Raw genomic sequence first — 23,494 nt, forward strand, 5'->3', positions numbered from 1 at the left:
TTTCAATCATTGAAACTTTCTTAGAGGATGTTATATAGTTGTTATTCACAAATTATTTTTCATCAAATCGATTTTCAAGTTATTGAAATAATCAACATGACTTCCGTCACTAGTAAAGATGAACTTGGCCAAAGCGAAAACTTACCCACATATTTCGAGAAATAGATAAGAGAGATAAACTCCGCTCGAAATAACAAATGTTTATAATCGAAGTCTATATAGCAATACGACTTTTGTCTCAAGATAGGAGATATAATAGATAGACTTTTGAGTGATAGATAAGTTCAAGTCTCCACATACCTTTTTGTCGATGAAGTTCCACAAGTTCCTTGAGTAGTTCTTCGTCTTCGCATGATGAACGCCGTGGAGTCTAGAGCTCAACTACACTTACTATCCTAGTCCGAGACTTAGCTATAAGTAGACTAGAAATAAAGACTTATAGTTTTGGCAACTAAACTTGACAAACAAGCTTGAGATAGCAACGCTTGCGAGTTTGACCGAGCAGTGCTCTAATACGTTCATAGCTTCGCAGTTATGTTTTCAATATTGCACGACTTGAAAGAATGCAACTAACCTCAAGAGGAAGGATGATGCCGTCGTTGTAGTTTGTTACTTCTTCACATTCTTCATATCTTCGAATAATACTTGTATGTCTCATAATCCTAGACTTTCTAGTCTAACTTATACGAAGTTGTCTCTAGTTACATAATCAAGCGACTCTTAGATGAGTTTTGATTCACTAAAATATGACAACCAAACTTGACATACCAACTCTTGATGGGTTCAACTGAGCTATGCTCTTACAATTACGGGGTTCAAGAGACATAATGAGTACAACTGTAACTGAACCACTTGGACGGTGGATTCAATTTCAACTACATTCATGTCCGGAGTATGATAGTAGGCTAGTGTCTTTCGCAACTTAATACAGTTTGGTGTTCAAATCTGGACGAGGTCCGACGTATTTCTGCAGTTGTGGTTTCCTCGTTTACAAAACTTCGTGTGTTTTATCTTTTTCCTTCTCTGCATTATATCGTTTATCTTTATAATTGGACTTACGCAAGTATTATATATTGAATTTTAATAGATACCTCCATTTAATTGTGATCGATTAAGAGACTTGTTTCTTGTAGAATTCGTATCTTGAAAGATAGATAACAAGATTATTACTTGGCAGAATTCCGATTGGATTATTTAAATACGAATGTATTGATCTTGGATATTGATTTTTGGTATCATCCAATTACTCTTCTTAATAATCAGGTTCACGAACTTCTTAGTGTTGATGGTGAGTTTTTGACAAGAGTATTTATGGTAAATTGGCCTTGCCCTAATTGAAGAAATATAATGTATCCCTGACCCAACATCAGGATTAAGAATTTGTATCTACAATGTATTTCACAAGAGAATTAGTAATGCATATCCAATATATGGTTTAACCCCACATAACATACATATTTATGAATGGAGTATTTACTTTATTATACTGATTGGATAGCTCCTAGACGGATTGATCACTAGTATAGAGCAATATCGTCCTGAGGTTGTCACTGATGTTGGTGACGACTACCCTTCAGATGGTCTTTGCCTATACAAAATAAATATGCTACTGAAAGTATGATATTAATACATATCCATATCGAGTATCGTCTCAAGTCGCAAACTCCCACGGCCGAGTTCCTTGAACATGCTATAGCGGCGCTATCGTATTCAAGTTTGTACTAGAATAATGTTACACTTTAAATCTAGGCTTGACATATTGCCATAGACTCAAGTCCTAGGTCATAGCCATATGATAATCAAATAATGATTGATGGCCTAATAATTGCGTCACATTGGCTAAGCATATCCAAGCCTATAACATATATTGCATACCCCACAACGTCTTGGATAGGTATAGCCAAGTCCACAATACAGCTGTTATGGCTCAGCTAAGACAAAAATGAACTAATGGCCTAGTTGGAATCATCCAAAAGCAGTCGGTCAAGTCATAGCATAGTCAAGCACAATTTGACAAAATATGGTCTGTGGCATACCCGCCATTGCGGCGCACCATAAGCCGTGGCACCATGCCACGCTTTATTCACGGCCTTGGCAGCTTAGACCGAGGTTATGACACCTAGTTGTGGGACATTCCCGGCCTTGGAAAGTAAACCATAAAATCCGGTATCTCAGAGACACATAAACTCCCAAAAGAAGATCCACTAAGGAATGGAATCTCTGAAAATCTGTAGTCAACAAATACAGTTTTATTCCATTGGTGTCCTACCCAGTGACACCACACAAAGACAACCAGAGCACCCAGGGATTGAAGGTTTACATAAGATCCCTCGATGTGGAAAATTTCTCCAACTCTCAGAAGAAGACAACCAGGGAGCTACGAGTTTGATGAAGACTTTTTACCCTCCAAAATTATGCCGCAGAAATATCTTCACATTTTCTGACCACGCCATTGGACCTAATACGCATCTACAACTCCTGATAAGGCTGCACCACATTCCAAAGTCGACTCGAAAATACAGATCTAGTAAGCAAACATAAGTGTGAATTAGGACTGCTCATAGCATCCCATTCCATACAACAATCCAAGATTCAGATGATAGTTCATGGATGCCGCTTGGAACGAATTCTTTGAAGACATAATAGTGGCACTTCAGCAACGGAACGCCTTTCGGTTCGTCTACTTCGCCTAATGCCTCCGGAGGATTTTTCTCATACAAGCATTCCAAGCATATCATCATCGCAACCATAAGGCAAGCTAAAGAATCAGAATAAACATAATTTTATTCCAGTCAATGCTCAGGAATTTAAAGAACATCCTAATTGTGACTTAGCTGTCCAGACACTAACAAAGGCTTCAACTTCAAATTCCAACTTGTACTCCAGCCATGGCGCAACGGAAACAACAGCAACAGAAGGACACATCGACCAACTTGGCTTTCCTTAGCTGATAACACTCATGGTATGGGGACTGTGCCTCTGTCACTACTGATTTCAACCATACTGGTTAACTATAGAAGGGATGCTGCACCAAGAATCTTTAAGGTCATGACATCAATCTACAAGCAAGCCTGAGACAGACAAGTACCTGTAGTCACAATACTAGTTTCGGTTATATATCTTACAAGATGTTCACGGGAGTTCAGAAAATTGAAAATCATCTATGAGGAACGGGACAATGTATCCTTCATAATAAGCATTTATCTATGTCTCTCTACGACATACTAAAACGGCGTGTCGAACGGATACACAGGCTATATGAGTCTTCTACTAAAGTTCATGGAGTTTCAGGAATTGCACAGGATTATATATCCATGCATAGAAGACCATCTATACAAACTACAAATCAGGTGGTTCCTTTTGCATATGATAGCCTTATTCATTAGCTTCGAAAGTTAGGGCCAATCATCAGAAACCAACATCGTCTGAAGACTTTATGCCTCCTGGAACAAATGGTGTGCATACTAGGGTTTCCTTATGGGATTCAGTAAAATCATCCTTGAAGAAAACCTCACCCGCTTAATGAGTCACACAAAGCCGTACCTGTGATCAGACGAGGAATGTTATTGAATCACGAAGGAAAACTATCGTATCTTGAAGAGAACTCCATACACTGCAAGAAGGGATGTTAAAAAGAGAGGAACGTGATTAATCCTAAATCACGGTTTCAAGTATATATACACATGGAAAGGAGATTCCTAACTGGATTAGGAATGGTCGGCCAAGACGCGCGGGCCCACGTGAGGCCACCTCTTAAGTCACGTGAAGACTAACTCCACAAGCATGACTCCGCCAAGATCCTTGCACAATCACGCCTGCTGTATTTGTGACACGCTATTACGCCGCGGCAATACAAATAAGTAGCGCCTTCCTCTGCTTACAAATTTTGAAATTATGCAATATTTATGTCACCATCTGATGTTTACCACGAACATGACATTGTCCCGTGCTAACCAGGGGACTAATGTTGATGGTGAGTTTTTGGCAAGAGTATTTATGGTAAACTGGCCTTGCCCTAATTGCAGAAACACAATGTATCCCTGACCCAATATCAGGATTAAGAATTTGTGTCCACAATGTATTTCGCAAGAGTCAATAATGCATATCCAACCTCCGATTTAACCATCGCATAACATACATATTTATGAATGAGTATTTACTCTATCATACTGATTGGACAGCTCCTAAACGGAGTGACCGCTAGTATAGAGAAATATCGTCCTTAGGTTGCCACTGATATTGGTGACGACCACCCTTTAGATGGTCTTTTCCTGTACAAAATAAATATGCTACTGAAAGTATAATATTAATGCATAGCCATATCGAGTATCGTCTCAAGTTGCAAACTTCCACGGCCGAGTTCCTTAAACATGCTATAACAATGCTATCATATTCAAATTTGCACTAGAATAACGTTACACTTTAAATTTAGGCTTGGCATATTGCCATAGACTCAAGTCCTAGATCATAGCCATATGATAATCAAATCATGATTGATGGCCTAATAATTGCAGCAAATTGGATAAGCATAACCAAGCCGATAAAATATATTGCATACCCCACAACGTCCTGGCTAGGCATATCCAAGTCCAAAATACAGTTGTTATGGCTCAGCTAAGACAAGAATGGATTAATGGCCTAGTTGGAATCATCCCAAAGCAGTCGGTCAAATCCATAGCATAGTGAAGCACAATTTGGCAAAATATGGCCTGTGGTATACCCGCCATTGCGCCACATCATAAGCCGTGGCACCATGCCACGTGCTATTCACGGCCTTGGAAGCTTAGACCGAGGTTATGGCACCTAGTTGTGCGACATTCCAGGCCTTGGAAGCTTAGGCCAAGGCCGTGGCACCTAGCTCTGCGACATTCCCGGCCTTCGCAGCTTAGGACAAGGCCATAGTACGTAGTCGTGCGTCATTCCGCCCCAACCTTGGCAGCTTAGGCCAAGGCCATAACACGTAGCCGTGCGTCATTCCAGGCCTTGGAAGCTTAGGCCAAGACCGTAGCACCTAGTCGTGCGACATTCCCGGCCTTGGCAGCTTAGTCCAAGGCCGTAACACCTAGCCACGCGTCATTACCGGTCATGGCACCTAGCCGCGTGTCATTATTGTTCTTAACAACTAAAGCCAAGGCCATGGCACCATGCCATGCGTCATTCTCGGCCATCACAGCTTAGGCAAGGCGATGGCACCATGCCATGCGCCATTCTCGGCCATCACTGCTTAGGCCAAGGCTATGTTACTATGCCGCGCGCTATTCTCGGCCATCATCGCTGTAGCCGAAGCCATGGCAAGACTCTGTGCACTATTTTCGGACATGACAGCTTATGCCGCAACAAGACACGATTGCGCCCCAAACATATGGCATACCAATGGCTACGATTTAGCCTAAGTAAGATGAGATCTACGATTCATCAAAAACATCTAAGAAATATCAAAAACATCAAAAACATCTAAGAAATACCAAAATTTTGGGTCTGTCTCACTTATCTATAGATGCCATCATTCTGTTAAAGTTGTTTTAACTTGCAACGGCGACAAGCTAATGGAACTAATGGCTCCCCTTTGTTGCTGCAATGCTCTCATTTTTTTTGTAGGCAGATTTCGGATTGAATTTATAGAATTATTACCGAAAAAACTGTAGTAGGGATGGTGAGTATTTGAATGATCTATACCAACATTGCTTGGTTTTTTGAGTTAGGAAGGTGAGAATTTAACTGCTTCCCAACCATTGCTTGTTTGCCCATTTCTTTTAGTTCTACTCTGAACATTTTAAGTCGGTCTATGAATTCCTTCTAATGATGTCTTTTTTAGTTGTCTTAGTATTCAGAATTCTCTGTATTTTCGAGGCATCCATCTAAACACACCAAAAGGGAAACTAGGAGAAAATCACAAATGCCAGCTAGTTTGGAGCTTCATCTTAGCATTGTGGCATTGCTACCTAGAAATCTTTGTTTCTTTGAAGAGCTAGAGAAAGAAAATTGTATAACAGGCTTGTGAAGAACAGCGCAAAAACTGGCAGTGATCAAATACAGGGTTTGATATTAGCTTAAACTGTACTAAAGATTTCTAATTTAATGCCATAAGCATATTGTAGGTTAAAGCTACAATAACTAATAGCAGCTGTGCATAGGAATAAACATTCTTCACAAGTTAGATGTCTATTTCCTAGTTAATGTTAAGTGTCAAGGGGACAAGGAATCTTTTAAGAACCCAGAATGTCTTCTTCTTCTTCTTCTGCGTCCATGCTTGATCCTCCACCATATTCTTCAAACAGAAAGTTCTGCCAAACAGGTTCAAGCAGCACTCTTGCACACTCCAACATATGCCTACCATCTTCATAGATCGTTGGATCTTTCATACTTTGCTCTATCTGAAGGTACAGCTTTGCTACACAAGCCAACATCATTTCAAGTTCATCCCATTCTCTGTTCTCATGTCTGACTAACTTCACACAAACAAAATGTACCAGTCCAAATACCAACTCATAGTCCTCTCTTTGCAGGCCGACTGATGAAGCAGTTAAGAACATTACCCCCACTGCACCCAATACCTTGGGGTTTTTACGTGAAGTTAAAACTATCTTCTCTACTAGTTTCTGGAATACAGGATATTTGTTTGGTTCAACAGCATTCTCTGTGTCACTCTCGCTGTGGTCACTTAATTGACGTAGCTCAACCTTAGCTAGAGTACTGATCCATGGAAGGAAAGTGTTCTTACCTTGGTCTGCTAAGTCAGAAAAATCCCACTCATGAAAATTTTCTGCCAAGATGTACCCAGAGCTCACTGCCAGTATCAGATCAGAGAGCCAAGGCTTGGCAGCAACAAGAAGACAGGTTGCATTCCTGGAGCCCAAGTAGAATTCAACTGACATGATCAGATTGAACATGTTGTTGGCTAGATCAGATACTTCAGGCTGTTTCTTAGTAACGGTTTTGAGGAATAAATTTAGTAACTTTGCTGCATATGTGAAGCAGCTCTTCAGACAAAGAAGGGTTTCTTTCATTTCCTCTTCTCTAAACTGCTCAATATCATCTGAAAGTTTGCTTGAAGTTGAAATAATGAATTGGAAATAGGCCGATGTAAAGCGTAAGCACCTCTCCTGCTGGTGAGCAACAAGGCCCACAGAAGTGGCATCCACAATGAACTTGAGAACTGCAGTGACCATTTTCACCATATTGACTATCTTTTTCTGTTCGGTGACACTGGATCCTACATGACCAGTAATACAAAAGAGAAGTCAGACACCTAACAGATCGTGCCACGTGGGTGCAAGGGTCGCTCAGGATGAAATTCCAAATCGGTTACTGCATAAGTTCTACAACGTGGAAGTGAGTCTAATGAGTGAGGATACAGATGCTATAATGGCAGCCACAAAGTTCCGTTTAAAAAAACGAATACGGGACAGTGGATAGCTGAACAACATATCATTCACTCACCAGTTTCACTTGGAATTGAGGTATTTGTTTGAGCTTCCCCTTTGTGCTTTCGACGCGAATAGATCTTCACCTTTTGGAGTTTAGCCTTGACAGGTGAGTCCTTACAGTTTCGAGAGTTACTTGTACAAAATAGTTGCTCCGTACAGTCAAACAGACGGTCCAGACAAAGTTCCAGTGCCATCATCTGACCCAAAATAAAAAAGTACTTTGTGAATAAGCTAAAGAGATAATCGTCTCCTTCAAATTCCAGTAAAAAAACGAATGTTAAAAAAGGAATAGTGAAGCTAAATAAATAAATGATAAAAGACTAACTAATTTTTCATATTTATTAACATGCCCAAAGCTTACTCATCAGGGCCTCAGTGAAGTCAGATGTGCTTGGAAAATAAGGATTTGCGGGACATCCAACTCCAAGTGGGAGTACCTCTTAACCATGCAGGTTAAACTAATGAAAAGTAACTAATCAAGCAGAAGAGAACAAAGTGGATTCTCACCACATTTACTTACTTTCAATGGTGACCTTGGGTCGTTACTGAGATCACTTCTCCCAGATGCCTCATTTTCATGATTTATATGCAGGACGAGCGCAGCATAAGCCGAAACTGCTGAAGTGTCGCAATATTCAAATGACATGCACTGTTTAATGCTGACCTCAGAAATGACCTCTAAAGCAGAACATGCCAGTTCTATCATTGGAGAGTTTACCACAGCTTCACGAGTTTGTGAACATGCTAGCATGTCTGTTATCTGCCATGCTGCTCCGGCCGCAATGACAAAATCTTCCTCAGCAGGGGACATATCATCAGAACTGGCAGATTTTTTCCCTTTGACGCTTTTTGAATTTGTTGAGGATTTTTTTGCTGGCAACCTACCACTCTTTTGTTTTTCTGATGGTGCACTTTGCACGGGTGTTTTGGTACCAAATTTGGTATGGCACCAATATCCAGCTGTTTGCAAAAGTTCTGTTAAAGCTTTAAACAATTTGTCAAACCAACCGAATGACACCATTAACTTGTGGACAGACCTTACTTCTGCTTGTCTTTCCAAATCTTCAGATAACCCACCACATTTCTTTATAATAACCATGCACTCTTTAAGAAGCCCAGTTGCATCATTTGGAGAGACAGCGGTAGCAATTTTAAAGATAGAAGTCTGGGCAAGCTCAGTATCTGCTCGAGAAAACAAGCGCTTAAGTTTGTCACCAGAAAAGAACTCTTTAAGAACGCCTTTACAAGATGCCTCCCTGACTAGGCTTTGACAGAGGTTTTCAGCGGCTAACAGGAAACCCTCAGTCTGTTCGGAACTCACATCATGTGATAGGGCCAAGGCGATTGAGAGTTTGACGAGTTCCAAAAGTGACTTCGGAGATGACCCTTCAGATAGAGCAAACTCACAAAATCTTGCTCCAGCCATGGGTGACCTTTTAATTAGTGTGGTACAGCGGCTGCAGGCCTCGTCTACAACAACTTTTGAGGGAAAATACGACGGTATCAGTAGCCTAGTAATTTTCTGAGCAACAAGTCGTTGATCATTGGCAAGGGACGACAATAAGTCATCTAAGCACACCACCTAAATAAAAAAAATTCAACACAAAATGAGAAACAAAAACTCAAGAGCAAACCTGTGGTCATTCAAGTTACAATAGTTTACATCTACAAGCCACAGTAAGGTAAACAAAGCCCAGTTAGAACAAAATCCAAATATCATAGAGAGCGTAATACCTTATGAAATTGGAAATCTCGAATATCCCTTAGAACAAGGAGGAGATCCGCGACAGAAGATCGTACAGCAAGTACGGAGTCCTGAAATAAATGTCCTAATCTTGGAAGAAGCACTTTCAGTAGTTCATGAGCCTGAGGATTTCCAAGTAAATATATAATGCCACTCAATGTGGAAAGCCTGACGTCGGCACATAGATCATGTGACATATCATCAGTAATTTTTGTGAGTGTCTTCGTAATGACTGAAGAAGGTATAACTTCCCAGAAAAGATAAAGTAGACGACAACAACCTTCAACAGCAACAACTCTCACCTCTGGGCATTCATCAATCAGTAATCTTTCCAATAAAAAGAACTGCTTATCATGCAAACTATCTATAACTTCTTTTGTAGCATCTGGATCTTCAAGAGGGAACATGTCCAACAGTAAATGCAGCGCATTTTGACGAACATTTGAGTTTGCAGCCTGGCACCAGATGATCAGAGTTTAAGCAACTAAAACTAAGAATAATCACATAACAATAAGTAAAAAGGATTTACTAACTCAACCCATACAAAGTAACCACACCCTTCATTTCATCCAGAGCAATTTCAGTAATATAAGATCTAAAATCTATTTCAGATGCATACAAATGCATAAAATAATGAATTACCTGGAGTGACCTAAATAGCACAGGCTCCGCGAGGCGAAACAAAAGCTTTTCAACACCATCAACAGTCCTCTGACTAATAAACCCACCTAAAACCCTTCTTATCGACGCTGCAAATGCCGCTGAACTAGCATAAACTGCTCCCTCAATCAAACCCTGCATAAACCCATTCTCAATTTCATCTCTCAAAGTGCCTTCAGCTACTTTCCAAGCTCGAAACAGAACATCTGCATATGCCTCCAACATAGATTTCCTACCAAAAGGAATCTGAGACTTAATTATAGCCAAAGCTTCCTTGAGTAACTGACCACTCAATCCAAACAAAAACGCTAGAAACCTCCTCCCTTCATCAGTCTTCAAATAAACAGGCGTAATAATACATCGAATTAACAAAAGTTTCAAATCCTCAATACTCTCATCCTCAAAATCAAACAGTGCAAACGCCTCACGGAGACTATAAATTCTCCTCACATCAACCTTCTTTTGCAATGTCAACGATTTTGATAAAAGAACTGGTAAAAACTGCGAAATTAGGGTTTCTCTACCAGGTAAATCTTCTTTCCACCACTCTTCACATAAATTAGCAACCTCAGATAACAACAACGGATCAGACTCAAACAAAATAAGATTATCATGTAACGATTGCACACATGGTAAAAGGTTCTCACATATAAATATCTTCTTCGGATGAGTAACACATAGATAAGTAATATGAGCATAGATCTGAAGATTCTCCAAAACATCTTGTTTCTTCGAGTTTGATACCTTACCAGGATGATTAGAACAGTTCTCTTCATCATCTGTAGATTCTTTTGCTCCTCCTTTCTTTCTTGAAGATCTTCGAACTCGTTTCGCTGGAGGTGAACGAGATGAAGATCTTCCATCGTCGTTTTCGTCGCCGTTGTTTGATTCTTTGACTGAATCAATAGATCGAGTGATTGATTGGTGAAGAGCTAAGGGAAGAGAAGTAGTGAGTTCAGAAGATGGAGTAATACGAGAAATTAGGGTATTCAGTGAGGGTTTTACTGATTTTAGGTTTGATTTTGTTGCTGATTTGAGAAATTCTTCGGCAGAATTCTTAAGAGATGAGTGAAGTCTCTTCTCCATGATTGATTTTTAAGTATGACAAGTGAATTGAAATTTCTAGGGTTTGTGAATATCGTCAGTGGAGAGTAGAGATTTTGACCGCCATTTCGAATTTTGAAATAAACATTTCATTTTCATTCTCGTCTTATCCGTTTGTTTTCCTTTTTCTTTTTTTTTTATACAGCGCACGTTTTGAAAAGAGTAGTGGCGCGCCTGACTAAACTCGGCTAGGGCCCGTGAGTCAGTATTGGCACGCTAACTCGGCATGTGCAGTTGAAATTGATCCGTTGACAGGACAGCCTCCTCTACTTGCCGGAAGTTAAGTACCGTATATTTTACTTGGATCACTTTCATTTTGAATGCCCAAAATTATTATAAATTGGAAAATAATTTGCCTGCGCAATGTGAGAGCGTTTTTGAACTGGCAACTCGATGACTGTCGAATCTAATAGACATGACGTCATCTAATATAGGTGTGACCCCGGGCAACTCTCCACAGATTGTAGGTGTGTGCACAGCACAACTTTGCTAGATAGGGGAGTATAAGTACTGTTCGGAACTACATTATAATCTTGCTTTTTTAAAGCAAATTCAGTTAAGAAATTAAACTAATTACTCAGTGCAACTGCAAAGATGGTCTTATTGGACACTAACACGCTCATATCATTTTAAAGAGGATCCTGCTAGATTCAGAACGTGCATCTGACAGTAGACATTTAAATGGGTCCAAACAAGCTGCGGATGAGCAGTTAGCTAGGAATGCTAATGATGTACCCAGCCAGCTAAAAGGCTAACTTGATTGCCAGCAGCATTTTCAGACTCATCAAAGCATGGGAAAGGGGATGGATGCAGTTTTCTTTACTCTTCCCACATAAAAGTTTCAACATTCGGATAATGAGTTGTGCTTGTGCAGTACTTTCTTTCTGTCACCCATTTATATAGCTGATAAGGAATGCAGTAGTTTCTTGTTGAGCCTTCACTTAGTCTGGTATTGAATCACTGGTAGACCGAATTACGGCTATCTTTCCTTCGCGTACATTTGTGCCTAACCTGGTTCCGTGACAGCGTAATTTCACGAAAACAGAATAACTTGGTACGGGTACGACAACATTGAACCAACTTAACCTTAGGTACTGCAGTTGAATACATTCAGATTTGGTAAGCATTGAATCAAATCTCATAAATAGGACCACCAATATACAATTTTCTTGAATACAATGACTGACAATACATAATCAGCACAAGAAAATATATTAGCTGCTTTTGCTTTTGGTCCTTGAGTGAGTCACTTACAGTATTCTCAGTTTCATGAATCATGACCCCAAAAGACTGCCCCCAAGCATTCAAAGAAACCTCAATCAAATCCCACTTTTACATAACCTTTTCTTTTGGTGGCCTCAACATACCACACACACAAAGGCATCATCTACTCTCACAACAAACCCAACTCCTCTCATCTTGTTTATTGCTTTTTCTTTACAAAGACAAAGAACTTCAGAAGCATCCCAAGCTTCATCAACAAAGTAAAGTTATTATAACTTATATAAGAATTAAAGAAATCATAATAGTTAGCAATTCTGAAAATAAATAAAAAATAAAAATAACCCACTAATAAATCACTATTTTCTGACATAGATATATCTATTGGATCTCATTTTTTTCTTCCTTTTCCTCTAGTCAGAGTCTTTCACACTGTTGAAAAAAAGATTTTTCACTTCTTTTATTTTTTCCCCCCACCAGTCCACCACTGTTTGTTCTTTCATTTGGTTTTCGGGAAAGAAAAACCATAATAATCAGTGTCATATCATGTACACGTGCAGCAGTATAAAAACTCGTTTTTCTGCACAAGACTAATTCTTGGTTCAAATACAACACAAACCCAAAATTGATGTAAGAGCTAGCTTCAGTAAAGCCTCCTACAAACAGGCATTCTCTTCAGTGCAATCACTTGTAATTGGATGTCTCATTCTTTTATCGCAATCACTAAGTGCTGTAACCTTTCTCTTCTTAATTCTGAAAGCCGAAATGCATGAAGAATCCCCAACAACATCAACTGAACTTGAATAGGTTGATGTTATGTCAGAGGAAACTATAAAGTTTGTCATTTCATAAGTTTCTCTTTGCAGTTTCTTCATCATATTATAGCAAGAAAATAAATGATCCTGAAACAAACACAGAATTAGTTCTAATTTGTTAAGATATTCCCACATTGTCAGGGAAATCGAGATTTGTGGAGGGCAGACGCCGCAGACAATCAAATTACTAAACTAGTTTTTAAGGAGAGTTGTAATTGGTGGGCAGTAAAGAATGTGTTTCGTGCTTAGTTTGTTACTGACATTGTAAGTTTTTGCATTTGGCCGAAAGCGCATTGCTTGCACTTGGGTTTGGCCCTTGCATCGTGTGGAGGAGTGCGCATAGTCCACTCCAACCGGGACAGCTAGAACAGCAACCAGTATGGTCACAATGCATAAGATTTAGGCAACTCTTACAGTGCCACTATGTTTTCAATAGGCTTTGACAAGTTTTTAGCCTCTAAAATGCATTATAGAAGTGGAAAGAATGCATTAAAGAAGTGCAAAGAGGAGAGAAAATCTCACATTATCTAAAGACCCACATGAAGAAATCAAACTCATTTTGTATTCAATTGTTTTTCTCGTTAATCTTTGATCCAATGCTGCTAAAACAGAAGCTGCAGCCACAATGGATGGTGGATGGCCTATCAAATTTATCTCTGAAACAGACAATTAAGCATTAACCAGCGTTAGTAAGAAACTCAACAGCTGACAAATTGATAATTGATTGAATTGGGTTTCCTTGTTTTACCTTTTGTGAATGCAAAGACAAGTTCAATTGATTTCGATAGTAAATCTTTCGATGGCGGCCGCCGCCTCGATTCATTGCTAAAATTGGAAATGAAGTAATGAAGATAAGAGAATGGAGTGATTGAATTCATTCTCCATTCCAACGTACTACAAATCATAAGTTCCATTTTCTGAATAGTATTGCTCTCAAAATTGAGTTCTTGTTCTGAATTGAATTTTGATAGTAATGGAACTTCACATTCTTCCATTTTTGCTGCCAATGATAAACTGGCGATTGATAATAATCGGATTGCCCATGATTTCTCACTCTGTAAAATCAACAATATCATATCATTCAACATCCAATTTCACATTTTTATCACTCCAAATCTTCACTATCAAAAACTGACCAAAATTACTTACATCAGTGATTCGCTTAGATAGAAATCGATCGACGTAACTAATCGATAAATAAGCAGTTTGGAATCCAAATCCGAAGTAATCACTTTTCTGAGATTCAATCAGAGAAAATAACTAAATCAGGAAATGAAATTAAAAAATGAAAAAAAAAAATGAACAAGAAAATGAGACAAATCATACACTGATAATCCATTTAATCGATTCTAATCTTGCAGATTTCAACCAATTATCATCATCATCAACTAGTGTAAATCGATTTTCTGAAATTCTTTCTCTATCAATTAACATCTCAATATATTCGTCATCTGGAGATTCATTCTGTACTGAAAAATTATAATTAAAACTAAAATTGTTTTCTTCAACAATTTCATCATCAAAACAAGATTCAGATTCTTCACAACAAAGAAGATTAGAGATCGAAACTGAAGAGTCAAAATGTTCTCCTCCCATTTTTTTTTTTTTTCTTTCTTGGAATTTTCCAGCTGAATGACAGTGAGTAAAATGGGAGATTTACAGAGAAAACCAAGGAAAGAAAAATCAGAAAAGAATTTGACTAGTAATTCCAAGAAGATTTTGGGAGAATCTGTGTCACTGACATTAATATAGAGATGGAATGAGAATGATTTTTTCTTGACTCTATTTTTGGTCGAAAATGAAGATATATAGGGGATGCGGTTTTAGTGCCGCCAAATTTCGCGGGAAGTCATGTAAGTTAGGACTAAGTGGTGGTGTGCGCGGGGTATGTGGTTACTGGTTAGTGTTATTGTTTTGCTGTAGCAGCTGAAATTCGAAATTTGATGTGCTTTTTTGTTAGGGAATGACATGTGGTGATCTGCTTTTTAGCAAGGGGTGTACACTGTAGATTGGATTTATGGCACCTGGTAAAAGAGAGTTGTAGTGGTTGGATGTTGGAGCCACCAACTTGGACGTCATACTGTCTTGTCCAGTATGATTGTGATTTTTATCAAGCGGTTGTTCCATCTGTATATATGTTGAATTCTAATTGTCATAGGCGAGGAACTGTGGGAGCAAATGGCATTACATGGTTTTGAACCACCGGTAGTCTAGTTCCGAAAAAATTATGTTCGCGTGCTGATTGAATTTTTTTTTTTTTTACGATGTTAACATTTAGTTAGTTTATTGAAAATATGAATGATAGCTAACCATTTCAGTTAAATTGGATAAACAAACTTTCATTTATCAAGTATTTTTGCAAGTACATTTTGGTATTTGTTTAAAAAGAATTACTAATGGCCTATGTGTAAAAAAAAAATACCAATGTTTTTTTTTATACTAGTATATTTCTGTGATACAATATAATTCATGCATTGGATGTTGGGACTTGGGATGGGATGGATGTACATGGTTCCACAAATTAAATGAAGGTCCAGGACTTTGGATTCCTACATTGAGAATATTTATGTGATGGATATTTTGTGGTATTTTCATGATAGATGCTATGTTGGTTGGGTTGAACCTTTAAAGAAAATCAAAAGGGGTCTTGATATTTACAACAACTTGGTGAATGGCAAGATTCATAGTCTTTTGAGTCTTAATTGGTACTACTTAAAATATTCTTCACAATTAACTAGGATAATATTGCTCTCTAGAATTAAGAGTCTATATCATACACATAATTCAAATATTTAAAAAAAATCATTCATGCTTAAAGATGTCAATGCAGATATTTAAACAATATCATTCATGCTTAAAATTGTCTTTTGTGCATGAAAAATCAGGTATTAGAGAATGCTAAGACATTATTTTACATGCAAACCATGCAAATATTGAAAGATACTACTGAATTATATAATTGAAATTGTCATTTATACTATACTATCAAGACAAGATTATCATTTAATGCCAATCATATTCTTTCACATATGGTACGTGTTCATCATACGTTTTCAATAGATGCGGCGATGCACCATCACTATATATGTAATGTACCTCACTAGTCCCATGCCAAGGAGATAGCTAGACCAACCTATAAATTCTCATTGCTGTATTGTGAGACAGTTTGTGAAGGACAAAGTACACGGATCCTCCCTCATATAATACTAGTATATGTTTAGTGTCAAATTGTGGCAAGTCACAACAGTGCAACACCAAAAAGATACTAGTATTTATACATCATAATCATCATTTATGTTAGACGGATACGTTCAGATGTGCAATAAAAAAGGGTCGAGAACTAGTGGGAAGATCCAATGAGTTCCAGATAGCAGAGAATTAGGTCCCATAAGATGATGGAGGAGGGAGAACACTTAAGGGGCAAGGGAGATATTATAATGCTAGCTATATATATATGTAGGTTTTGCGAGAATGGAAGATGAATGAATGGTAGGTCAAGATAAGTGATGAAAAAACAAAGGCGCTTAATAATCAGATGATGGCCAAAAAGATCACTAACAATATTTATTTTCTGTCAGGAGCGTATGCTGTTGACCCTAGTTGCCCAAAAAGAAATTGCCACTTTTATTAGATCTTTGCTTTGGCTTTTTTCGTTCTTTAATATACAAGATTACAAGTATATGGTATGTAAGAAACAAGTTAAGATCATACTAACAATAATGATCGTGGAGACATTTCTTGACACCAATTCCTCAAAGATCCCACCGATAAGTATATGCAGTAGATGAAGAGAAGGTGAATGAATCTTATAGCACCAAGCACACTGAATCCTTGTCAATTTCTTTAGCAGCATGAAAAGGTACGAATGCAGACTTGCTATTACAACCCATGGCACGCAAATACATACTGTTAGAAGCTGAACTAGATCGTATTCCGGAAACATTCAACAAATGTCACCCGCCACAGGAATGTCTCTGATAACCTGCAACAATCAACAAATGATAGCTCATAAACTCATCCGGAGATTCGGAAATGGAAGCGCTAATATTGTTGAGGACCATGAAGTTGAAGGTGGGTCTGAGCAAGTGGGCAGGCCTAGCTGACTTGGTCCGGGCAAGTCCAAGCCCGTGGCTTACTTATGGTCTTGAGTCTTGGCAGTAAATTATGGCCCGTTGACAGTGAAGATTAGGATGAAACTCAAAAGGGGAAATTAGGGGAGACCCAAAAAAAATAATATTCTCGTTCTCAGGCCCACAATTAATTTTGTATACCGTCCATAATTATATGAAATTATTATATGAATCAATACATAACTGGTTATGCATGCTATCTTTTCAGGCATAACTTGTTATGCAGTCTAATTTTTCAGGGGTATAATTGGCAGCGCAACTTGGACATAACATATCTAAAAATCCGCGCCTTAGAATTTTACAAATTTTATATCGTTGAAATCTTTTTAAAAGAGCTACGCAACGTGTACAACACAAGAATATCAAATTTTTGTTTTTAACGAAAAAATCAGAGGTGATCCTCATTTTAGGGATATTTTTTGAAAACTTGATACTTAACCATTATGTAGTCACCAAAAACGATGCATAACACATTCTACAAACGCATAACGAATTATACAACCATTTTTTCGACTGCATAACAAGTTATGTATCTGCATAACAAAGTTATGCATCTATAACAAGTTATGTAACCATTGTTTTGGTTGATTTTAGCCGTACATATAAAAAATTGATGCATAATGCAGTATGCATCCAGATTTACGGATGCATATCAGGTTATGCATCTATTTTCTCGATGCATAATGCATTATGTAGCCATATTTTCGGACGCATAACAGGTTATGCAGGTTTTCTGGACTGCATAACAAGTTATGCAACAAATTTTGTAGATGCATAACAGGTTATGCATCCATTTTCACGAATGCATAACATGTTATGCAGACAGTTTCTCGACTGAATGACATGTTATGCAGTCATAACCACATCATCATCTTCTTTCATGTTTCATTAACTCCCACGCAAACCATTATCTTTCAGTTATTCGGGGGCTCTTGGTCAAAATCATGTATTTACACCATCATCTTCTTTCATGTATTTACACAATCATATGCAATTAAACCTTCTTCACAACTCATCCAGTATTGCTTACTCCAACTCAATTCACGGCTGAGAGTTTCATAAAAATCTGAAATTCATTTCAAAATCTTCATTGAAAACAAGTTTTGATCATAAATCTATGATGACCAAACTGTGTTCTACAAACCCATTTAGGGATTTTTGCTGCTACTATTAATAACAGTAGTGAATTTAAATTGTAATGAAGAGAATCGGTAGTAAGAGTGTTCGTCGTTAATTCGAAGAAGAAGACGATTTGGTGCTGCTGTTGAGATCAATCGAATTTAGGCATGAATTTGTTCTCGAAATCAATCGAATCTCTCCCTTTTTCTGAGATCTAGGTATAGTGGAGAAGAAGAAGAAAAAAAGACGAAGAAGAAGAAAAAGAAGAAAAAAAAAGAATATAGAAACAGAATTTTATATATTTTGGGTTTGAGAATAATTTTCTTCCAAAATTTGGATGCACGCTTGTAGTTTTGGAAGCGTGGGTTTCACAATAAAAACATCAGGAAGAATGGGTCTCCGTGTAGTTTTCACAACTCAAAACGCACCACTATCAGAATGTGTGCTGTCGGTTACATTCATGATCATGATAATTGACAAGCAAAAGAATCTGGAGCAGGTCTTTTAATAATAAACTTAATTAAGCAGCATTTATAAAGAAGACTAAATTCCAACAATGTCTTTGTCCGACCCAACCCACTCCCCCCTTTTTTCCCCTTCACCACGAGAAATATATATCTCTAAGTTGTTGTAAACAAAGAATTTTAGAGGATTCGAGAAATATTAGGTATGATTATAATAGTCTGCTTAGCGATCACCGATCGGAAGAATCCGAATAATGCAGCACAGCACAAGTACTGATCCACGGCACTTTATAGCGGCATTTCATTTTAAGGACCATCTTTAGTGAAATATAATGTCAGGATCATCGAGTGTCTACTAGATCGAGCAGTGAAGGAATGGCTCTCACGTGGGCACATCCTGCCTGACTCAACCATGCCCAGCCTCATAACCCTGACTGACATGCAGTTCCAACGTTCGGATATCTCACATGACCACCCCGACATGCTTAGATTTCACGTCATTGGATTCCCCTTTTGTGCGACTAATCCCAAAATACTAAATTACTCGATCCAGTTGATTTGATTTACTTCATGATCTATCACGATACTTAACATAATAACCCATTTTCACATTAAAAAACAACCTGGTAGTTATTATGTTTGCTCACGCTACTTGACAATTGACACTTCGATATTAAAGTCTTTTTTTTTCACTTTTAGTACTCTTACTTTAAGATCTAAAACTCTGACTGTAGTTAATCGCGCTACTTGACATGATCTGTTGCACTTAGTAGTTAGTACTCTGACATTATGCAAGAGAAAGAACAACTTAAATGATCTACTCACAGTGTTTGCTCATCCGTAGTACTCTGTGGATGTTGGAAAATGATCTACTCTCTCTGTACTCCTTTTGCTCAAAAACCGAACCGTAAATTTTATTGTTTTAAAAAATAAATTTGACAAGCAGACTTCATCATTGGTGTTTGTTCTTGTCAGACCTTGGCTCAATTTAGAAAACAGCAAAGTGATTTGCTAAACCAGTTTTTTGACAACACCTTTATTTAGGAATTTATTTTTTAGTAGGACTTTCATTTCTAGGTGTCGTTTAATCTTTTTTTTTTTTCAAAAAAACTTAGGCAGAGCCTAAGGAAAGTGATATACATAGTAGAGCTACTGGTATCATTGTTTAGATAAATATCTGACCCACTGCTAAGGTTCTTACAGACAATAGTCATGTTTAAGGCTTGTAAATTTTGGAGTCTATGAAGAAGTTTAAGACCCATTAAGACAAAAGTTACAAGTTTAATGTTTAATATGGTTTCTGCATTCAAAAGCTGCTTTTCCCTGTGATAGTTCCCGTTGAATCTTCCTTTGATGGCTTTGATGTAAAGAGCATTGAAATGTTCCAAAATTTCATTGGTTTCAGCATGTATCTCGATATTCATGTGCTGCTTTTTCTCAGCCCATCCAAATGCTAGTTCTGCTCCTCCTGTGGCTCCTCCTGCTCCCCATTGGCCCGTGTGTCCTCTGCTATCAACATATTTGCCTGCAAAATCAATAATAGTTAGAGCTGAGAAAAACTGATAACTGTTAGGATCATGTATAGTGCAGATTTTGATTATGTAACCATAATCCTGCTTTTGTTGAGGGATCCCAACATGAAATCTAGTTTCTCCTATTTGAAGACCAGTTTCAGAGATATGCCCCTGAGTATTCAGCGCATGATGAGTCAAATTGTGGATTCTGTTATAGTCACATAATTGTGAATTCTGCTATGGTCACATAAGTGTCGTTTAATCTTAAGCACAAGAATTATGGACCCAAGTAAATGATTTTCGACATCATAGTGATGGACGTTGGTGCACCTTACACAGGTTGAACTAGGGCTGCACAACAGGTAGGGTGGGTAGGATATTGCATATTTCGCCACCCTACCCGCTTACTGGCGGGTAAGAAATTTTTTACCCGCCACCCTACCCGCCATTAAACGGGTAAGATCCTAACCGACCCATTAATTAGCGGGTCGGGTAGGATAGGGTGGCGGGTATACCCGTTTTTTTTTTTGTTTTTTTTTTTAGTTTCCTATGTTCTGGTTAATATTGTGTATACAAAAAATACTTCCTAAAAAACAAAAAAAAATCTTGTAACAACACAGCAAATAAGAGCCAGCCTATCTAATGGTACTGCCAATCTAACAAGGGAAAAATGAACAAACAAAAGCATCTTGTTGGCAAAAAGTCATTTGTAGTCTCAAGATCAAAAGTTCTATTTTTTTTCAAAATCATGTAACCTTGTTATTCATATAAGAGTATCATCATCAAAAGCTCTTCATATGACCTTCTTCTGCAATCATCATCTACAATGATGGAGTTGGAGTATGTACTAAGATCACCAAATAAAGCTGCATAACAACAGATAAAGCCAATCAACATCAAAATCTCCTTATACGCTACATATCAAAGATGATTAACAAAGATTAATTAAGAGTCGTAACATATCAACAATGCAGTTGATATTTGTACCTAAAAAGAGAACTAGGTTCAAAAGACATTGGTACATACTGTATATTACTACAAACAGTTGAACACAAACGTAAGATTTTTTAAACAACCTCAATGACCTCTATTGGGGCTAGCTGACCAATTCTATAATGATTGGTGCAAGATCCTTCTACTATGATCGTGTTACCATTTCTAATATTACCAGTAACTCCTCTTTGGGTGGAGAAAAGGTACTGACTACTTCATGAACCTGCCAGTACCTTGAGGCCACAGAAAGTAGAAACCACTAACCGTGGATTTCTGGTGTTTAGATTCAGCAAGAGAGAATCAGTTTTAACCACGTGATTTTATAAGGTTTGAACTTATTGTTAGTACTCAGACCCTTAAAACAAGTATTCCTACTAAATAATGATTTTAACAACTAAGCATTCTACCGATCTAGCAAGGTTAGACAACTTTGCATAACTAACAAAATTAATTGTGTAAAGTCCAAAGAGGTGATAACAGAACTTATAAATAAATGTGCGTAAAATATCCGACGATTGGAACTAATACAAGATTCCCCACTACAATCCCAGCTAGATCGACATAGCGTGCAACTTAAAAATGCAGTTAGTTTAGTGAATTATCTACACTGACAGCTAGATCGACATAGAGGAGGGTTTTTTCTCTCATGTATGCTTAATTAAAGCATTAGAACGTACGTAAAGACCATATACAATATGACTGACACAGTATATTTATTTTATAGCAACTAAGTATCTATACTGAATTATTTGCCGGGTAATCTAGAATATCCACTACTGTATTAGAAAATTCGTTTGCAAATTTTGATCGTTAATGCAGGCTTTTCAAAAAATAACAGATAGAAACGTATAGTACTCATGCGAAAACCTTTTATTGTATAACCTAGCCTCCCTAGTTGTGCAGTCACATAGAAACACAACCACAGATAGGAATAAATTTGACTATGTTCTATCATCCTACAAAGATTCGGATGCTGGATAAGTTTAGTTACTCTCGTTCTTTGTTGGTTTAGCCCTCCACGTTGCAATAAACAGAGAGCCCTTCGTCTTTCGCTCACTTAGAAAACCTAAATTCATACCAAAAGTCCAAAATGTGAATACAAAAATACTAAACAACTGAAGAGCAGCAATTTCTTTTAAAGACATGGGTTCAAAGTCAAATAATCAAAATCTTACTGAAATTGTTTGAAATATTGAAAATGTATACATTTAAAGACATGGGTTTTAGATAGAAATCATGAAGATCCAATTTATCAATCAGTTTACAAATGACCAAATCCCTAATTTCTTATCGAGAGAAACAACTAAATCAATCACAGAACCAAAAGACAACATCTAATGAGATTTTCAAGTGAGAATATGAAAACAATAAGAACTGCAGAAATGGGTTTCTAGATTTATACCTTGACAAGAAGTTTCAAGTAGATATCATCGGATTTTAGTGCTATCCTTTTGGTTCTCTTGCTTTTTCCTCCTGCGATTAAATCGTTACTCTACAAAACAGAAAACCATTGAAATGATATTAGCAGTGAAGATGCGGATACTAGAAGGGTAGTGTGGCGAGAGGGAGACCATAAATCAATTCAAAGGAGATGATTTTATAAACATGCAGAGTATGAAATTAGTAGACATATCAGAGTCACCAATTAATCAAACAAAATCCAGTTTACCTGTTGTATTCCTCTTTAGACGGAGATGGAGCAATAACAGGAGAAAGGGGTTTCGTTAAGAATTCAATCGAATGAGTACTCCACTTCTTCTGATAGATTTGGGAGGAAGTATTTTGTGTGTTCGATTAGGTATGGGGTGTGCGTTTGATTTGGGAGAAGAAGAAACATAAGAACTTAAGAAGGAAGAGCAAAAACATGTTAGCTTTTTACCCCTGATATCGATGAAAACAACAAAAATTTATGCAGGAGAAAAAAAAATGAAAGGACTATTTAGTCTTTTCAGATATTAGGCTGGTAGGATAGGATCATTTCGAGTTTTACCCGTCACCCTACCCATTTAATGGCGGGTAAGAAATCTTTAACTGTCACCCTTATCCGCCGTTTGACGGGTAGGATAGGATACGGATAAAACAGTGGCGGGTAGGATAGAAATGGCGGTTAAGGGTAGGATATGTGCACCCCTAGGTTGAACTTCCTTGGTCACCCTGCCGTGCTGCAAAGGTGACCCAGCATTTTTATAGATATATACATTTTATAAATGAGCACCAAAGTAGCTGTAGTTTAGTGGTAAGAATTCCACGTTGTGGCCGTGGAGACCTGGGCTCGAATCCCAGCAGCTACATTAAAATATTTT

The 23,494-nt window shown here is 37.8% G+C and overlaps 2 protein-coding genes and 1 non-coding gene across 3 annotated transcripts; 1 reads left to right on the forward strand and 2 right to left on the reverse strand.

Moving 5' to 3' along the window:
- Positions 1 to 6,003: 6,003 nt before the first annotated feature.
- On the reverse strand, positions 6,004 to 11,026 carry LOC113287232. The gene is made up of 5 exons (XM_026535918.1): positions 9,814 to 11,026; positions 9,162 to 9,626; positions 7,948 to 9,009; positions 7,441 to 7,624; positions 6,004 to 7,213 (listed from the first exon to the last, which is right to left on the reverse strand). Exons 1-5 carry the CDS (start codon positions 10,915 to 10,917, stop codon positions 6,207 to 6,209), a joined length of 3,822 nt encoding a protein of 1,273 aa, XP_026391703.1. The 5' UTR covers positions 10,918 to 11,026; the 3' UTR covers positions 6,004 to 6,206.
- Positions 11,027 to 12,591: 1,565 nt separating this feature from the next.
- Positions 12,592 to 14,719, reverse strand: LOC113329114 (cyclin-D5-1-like). Its single transcript, XM_026576084.1, has 5 exons — positions 14,298 to 14,719; positions 14,121 to 14,207; positions 13,720 to 14,026; positions 13,494 to 13,627; positions 12,592 to 13,058 (listed from the first exon to the last, which is right to left on the reverse strand). Exons 1-5 carry the CDS (start codon positions 14,565 to 14,567, stop codon positions 12,813 to 12,815), a joined length of 1,044 nt encoding a protein of 347 aa, XP_026431869.1. The 5' UTR covers positions 14,568 to 14,719; the 3' UTR covers positions 12,592 to 12,812.
- Positions 14,720 to 23,410: 8,691 nt separating this feature from the next.
- On the forward strand, positions 23,411 to 23,482 carry TRNAH-GUG. Its single transcript has one exon. It is a non-coding gene; the product is annotated as a tRNA-His (tRNA).
- The last annotated feature ends 12 nt before the right edge of the window (positions 23,483 to 23,494 follow it).

The sequence above is a fragment of the Papaver somniferum genome, chromosome 1, assembly GCF_003573695.1.
Source record: "Papaver somniferum cultivar HN1 chromosome 1, ASM357369v1, whole genome shotgun sequence".
Classification (NCBI taxonomy): domain Eukaryota; kingdom Viridiplantae; phylum Streptophyta; class Magnoliopsida; order Ranunculales; family Papaveraceae; genus Papaver; species Papaver somniferum.

Bases quoted from the DNA above. Each gene is read 5' to 3' on its own strand.
- LOC113287232 (XM_026535918.1), bottom strand. From the start codon at position 10,917: ATGGAGAAGAGACTTCACTCATCTCTTAAGAATTCTGCCGAAGAATTT. The intron at 9,627-9,813 runs GTAATTCATTAT...ATCTGGTGCCAG, and splicing joins TGCTATTTAGGTCACTCCAG to GCTGCAAACTCAAATGTTCG. The intron at 9,010-9,161 runs GTATTACGCTCT...TTTTTTATTTAG, and splicing joins GAGATTTCCAATTTCATAAG to GTGGTGTGCTTAGATGACTT.
- LOC113329114 (XM_026576084.1), bottom strand. From the start codon at position 14,567: ATGGGAGGAGAACATTTTGACTCTTCAGTTTCGATCTCTAATCTTCTT. The intron at 13,628-13,719 runs GTAAAACAAGGA...TGTCTGTTTCAG, and splicing joins TGTCTTTGCATTCACAAAAG to AGATAAATTTGATAGGCCAT. The intron at 13,059-13,493 runs GTGAGATTTTCT...TGTTTGTTTCAG, and splicing joins CATGTGGGTCTTTAGATAAT to GATCATTTATTTTCTTGCTA.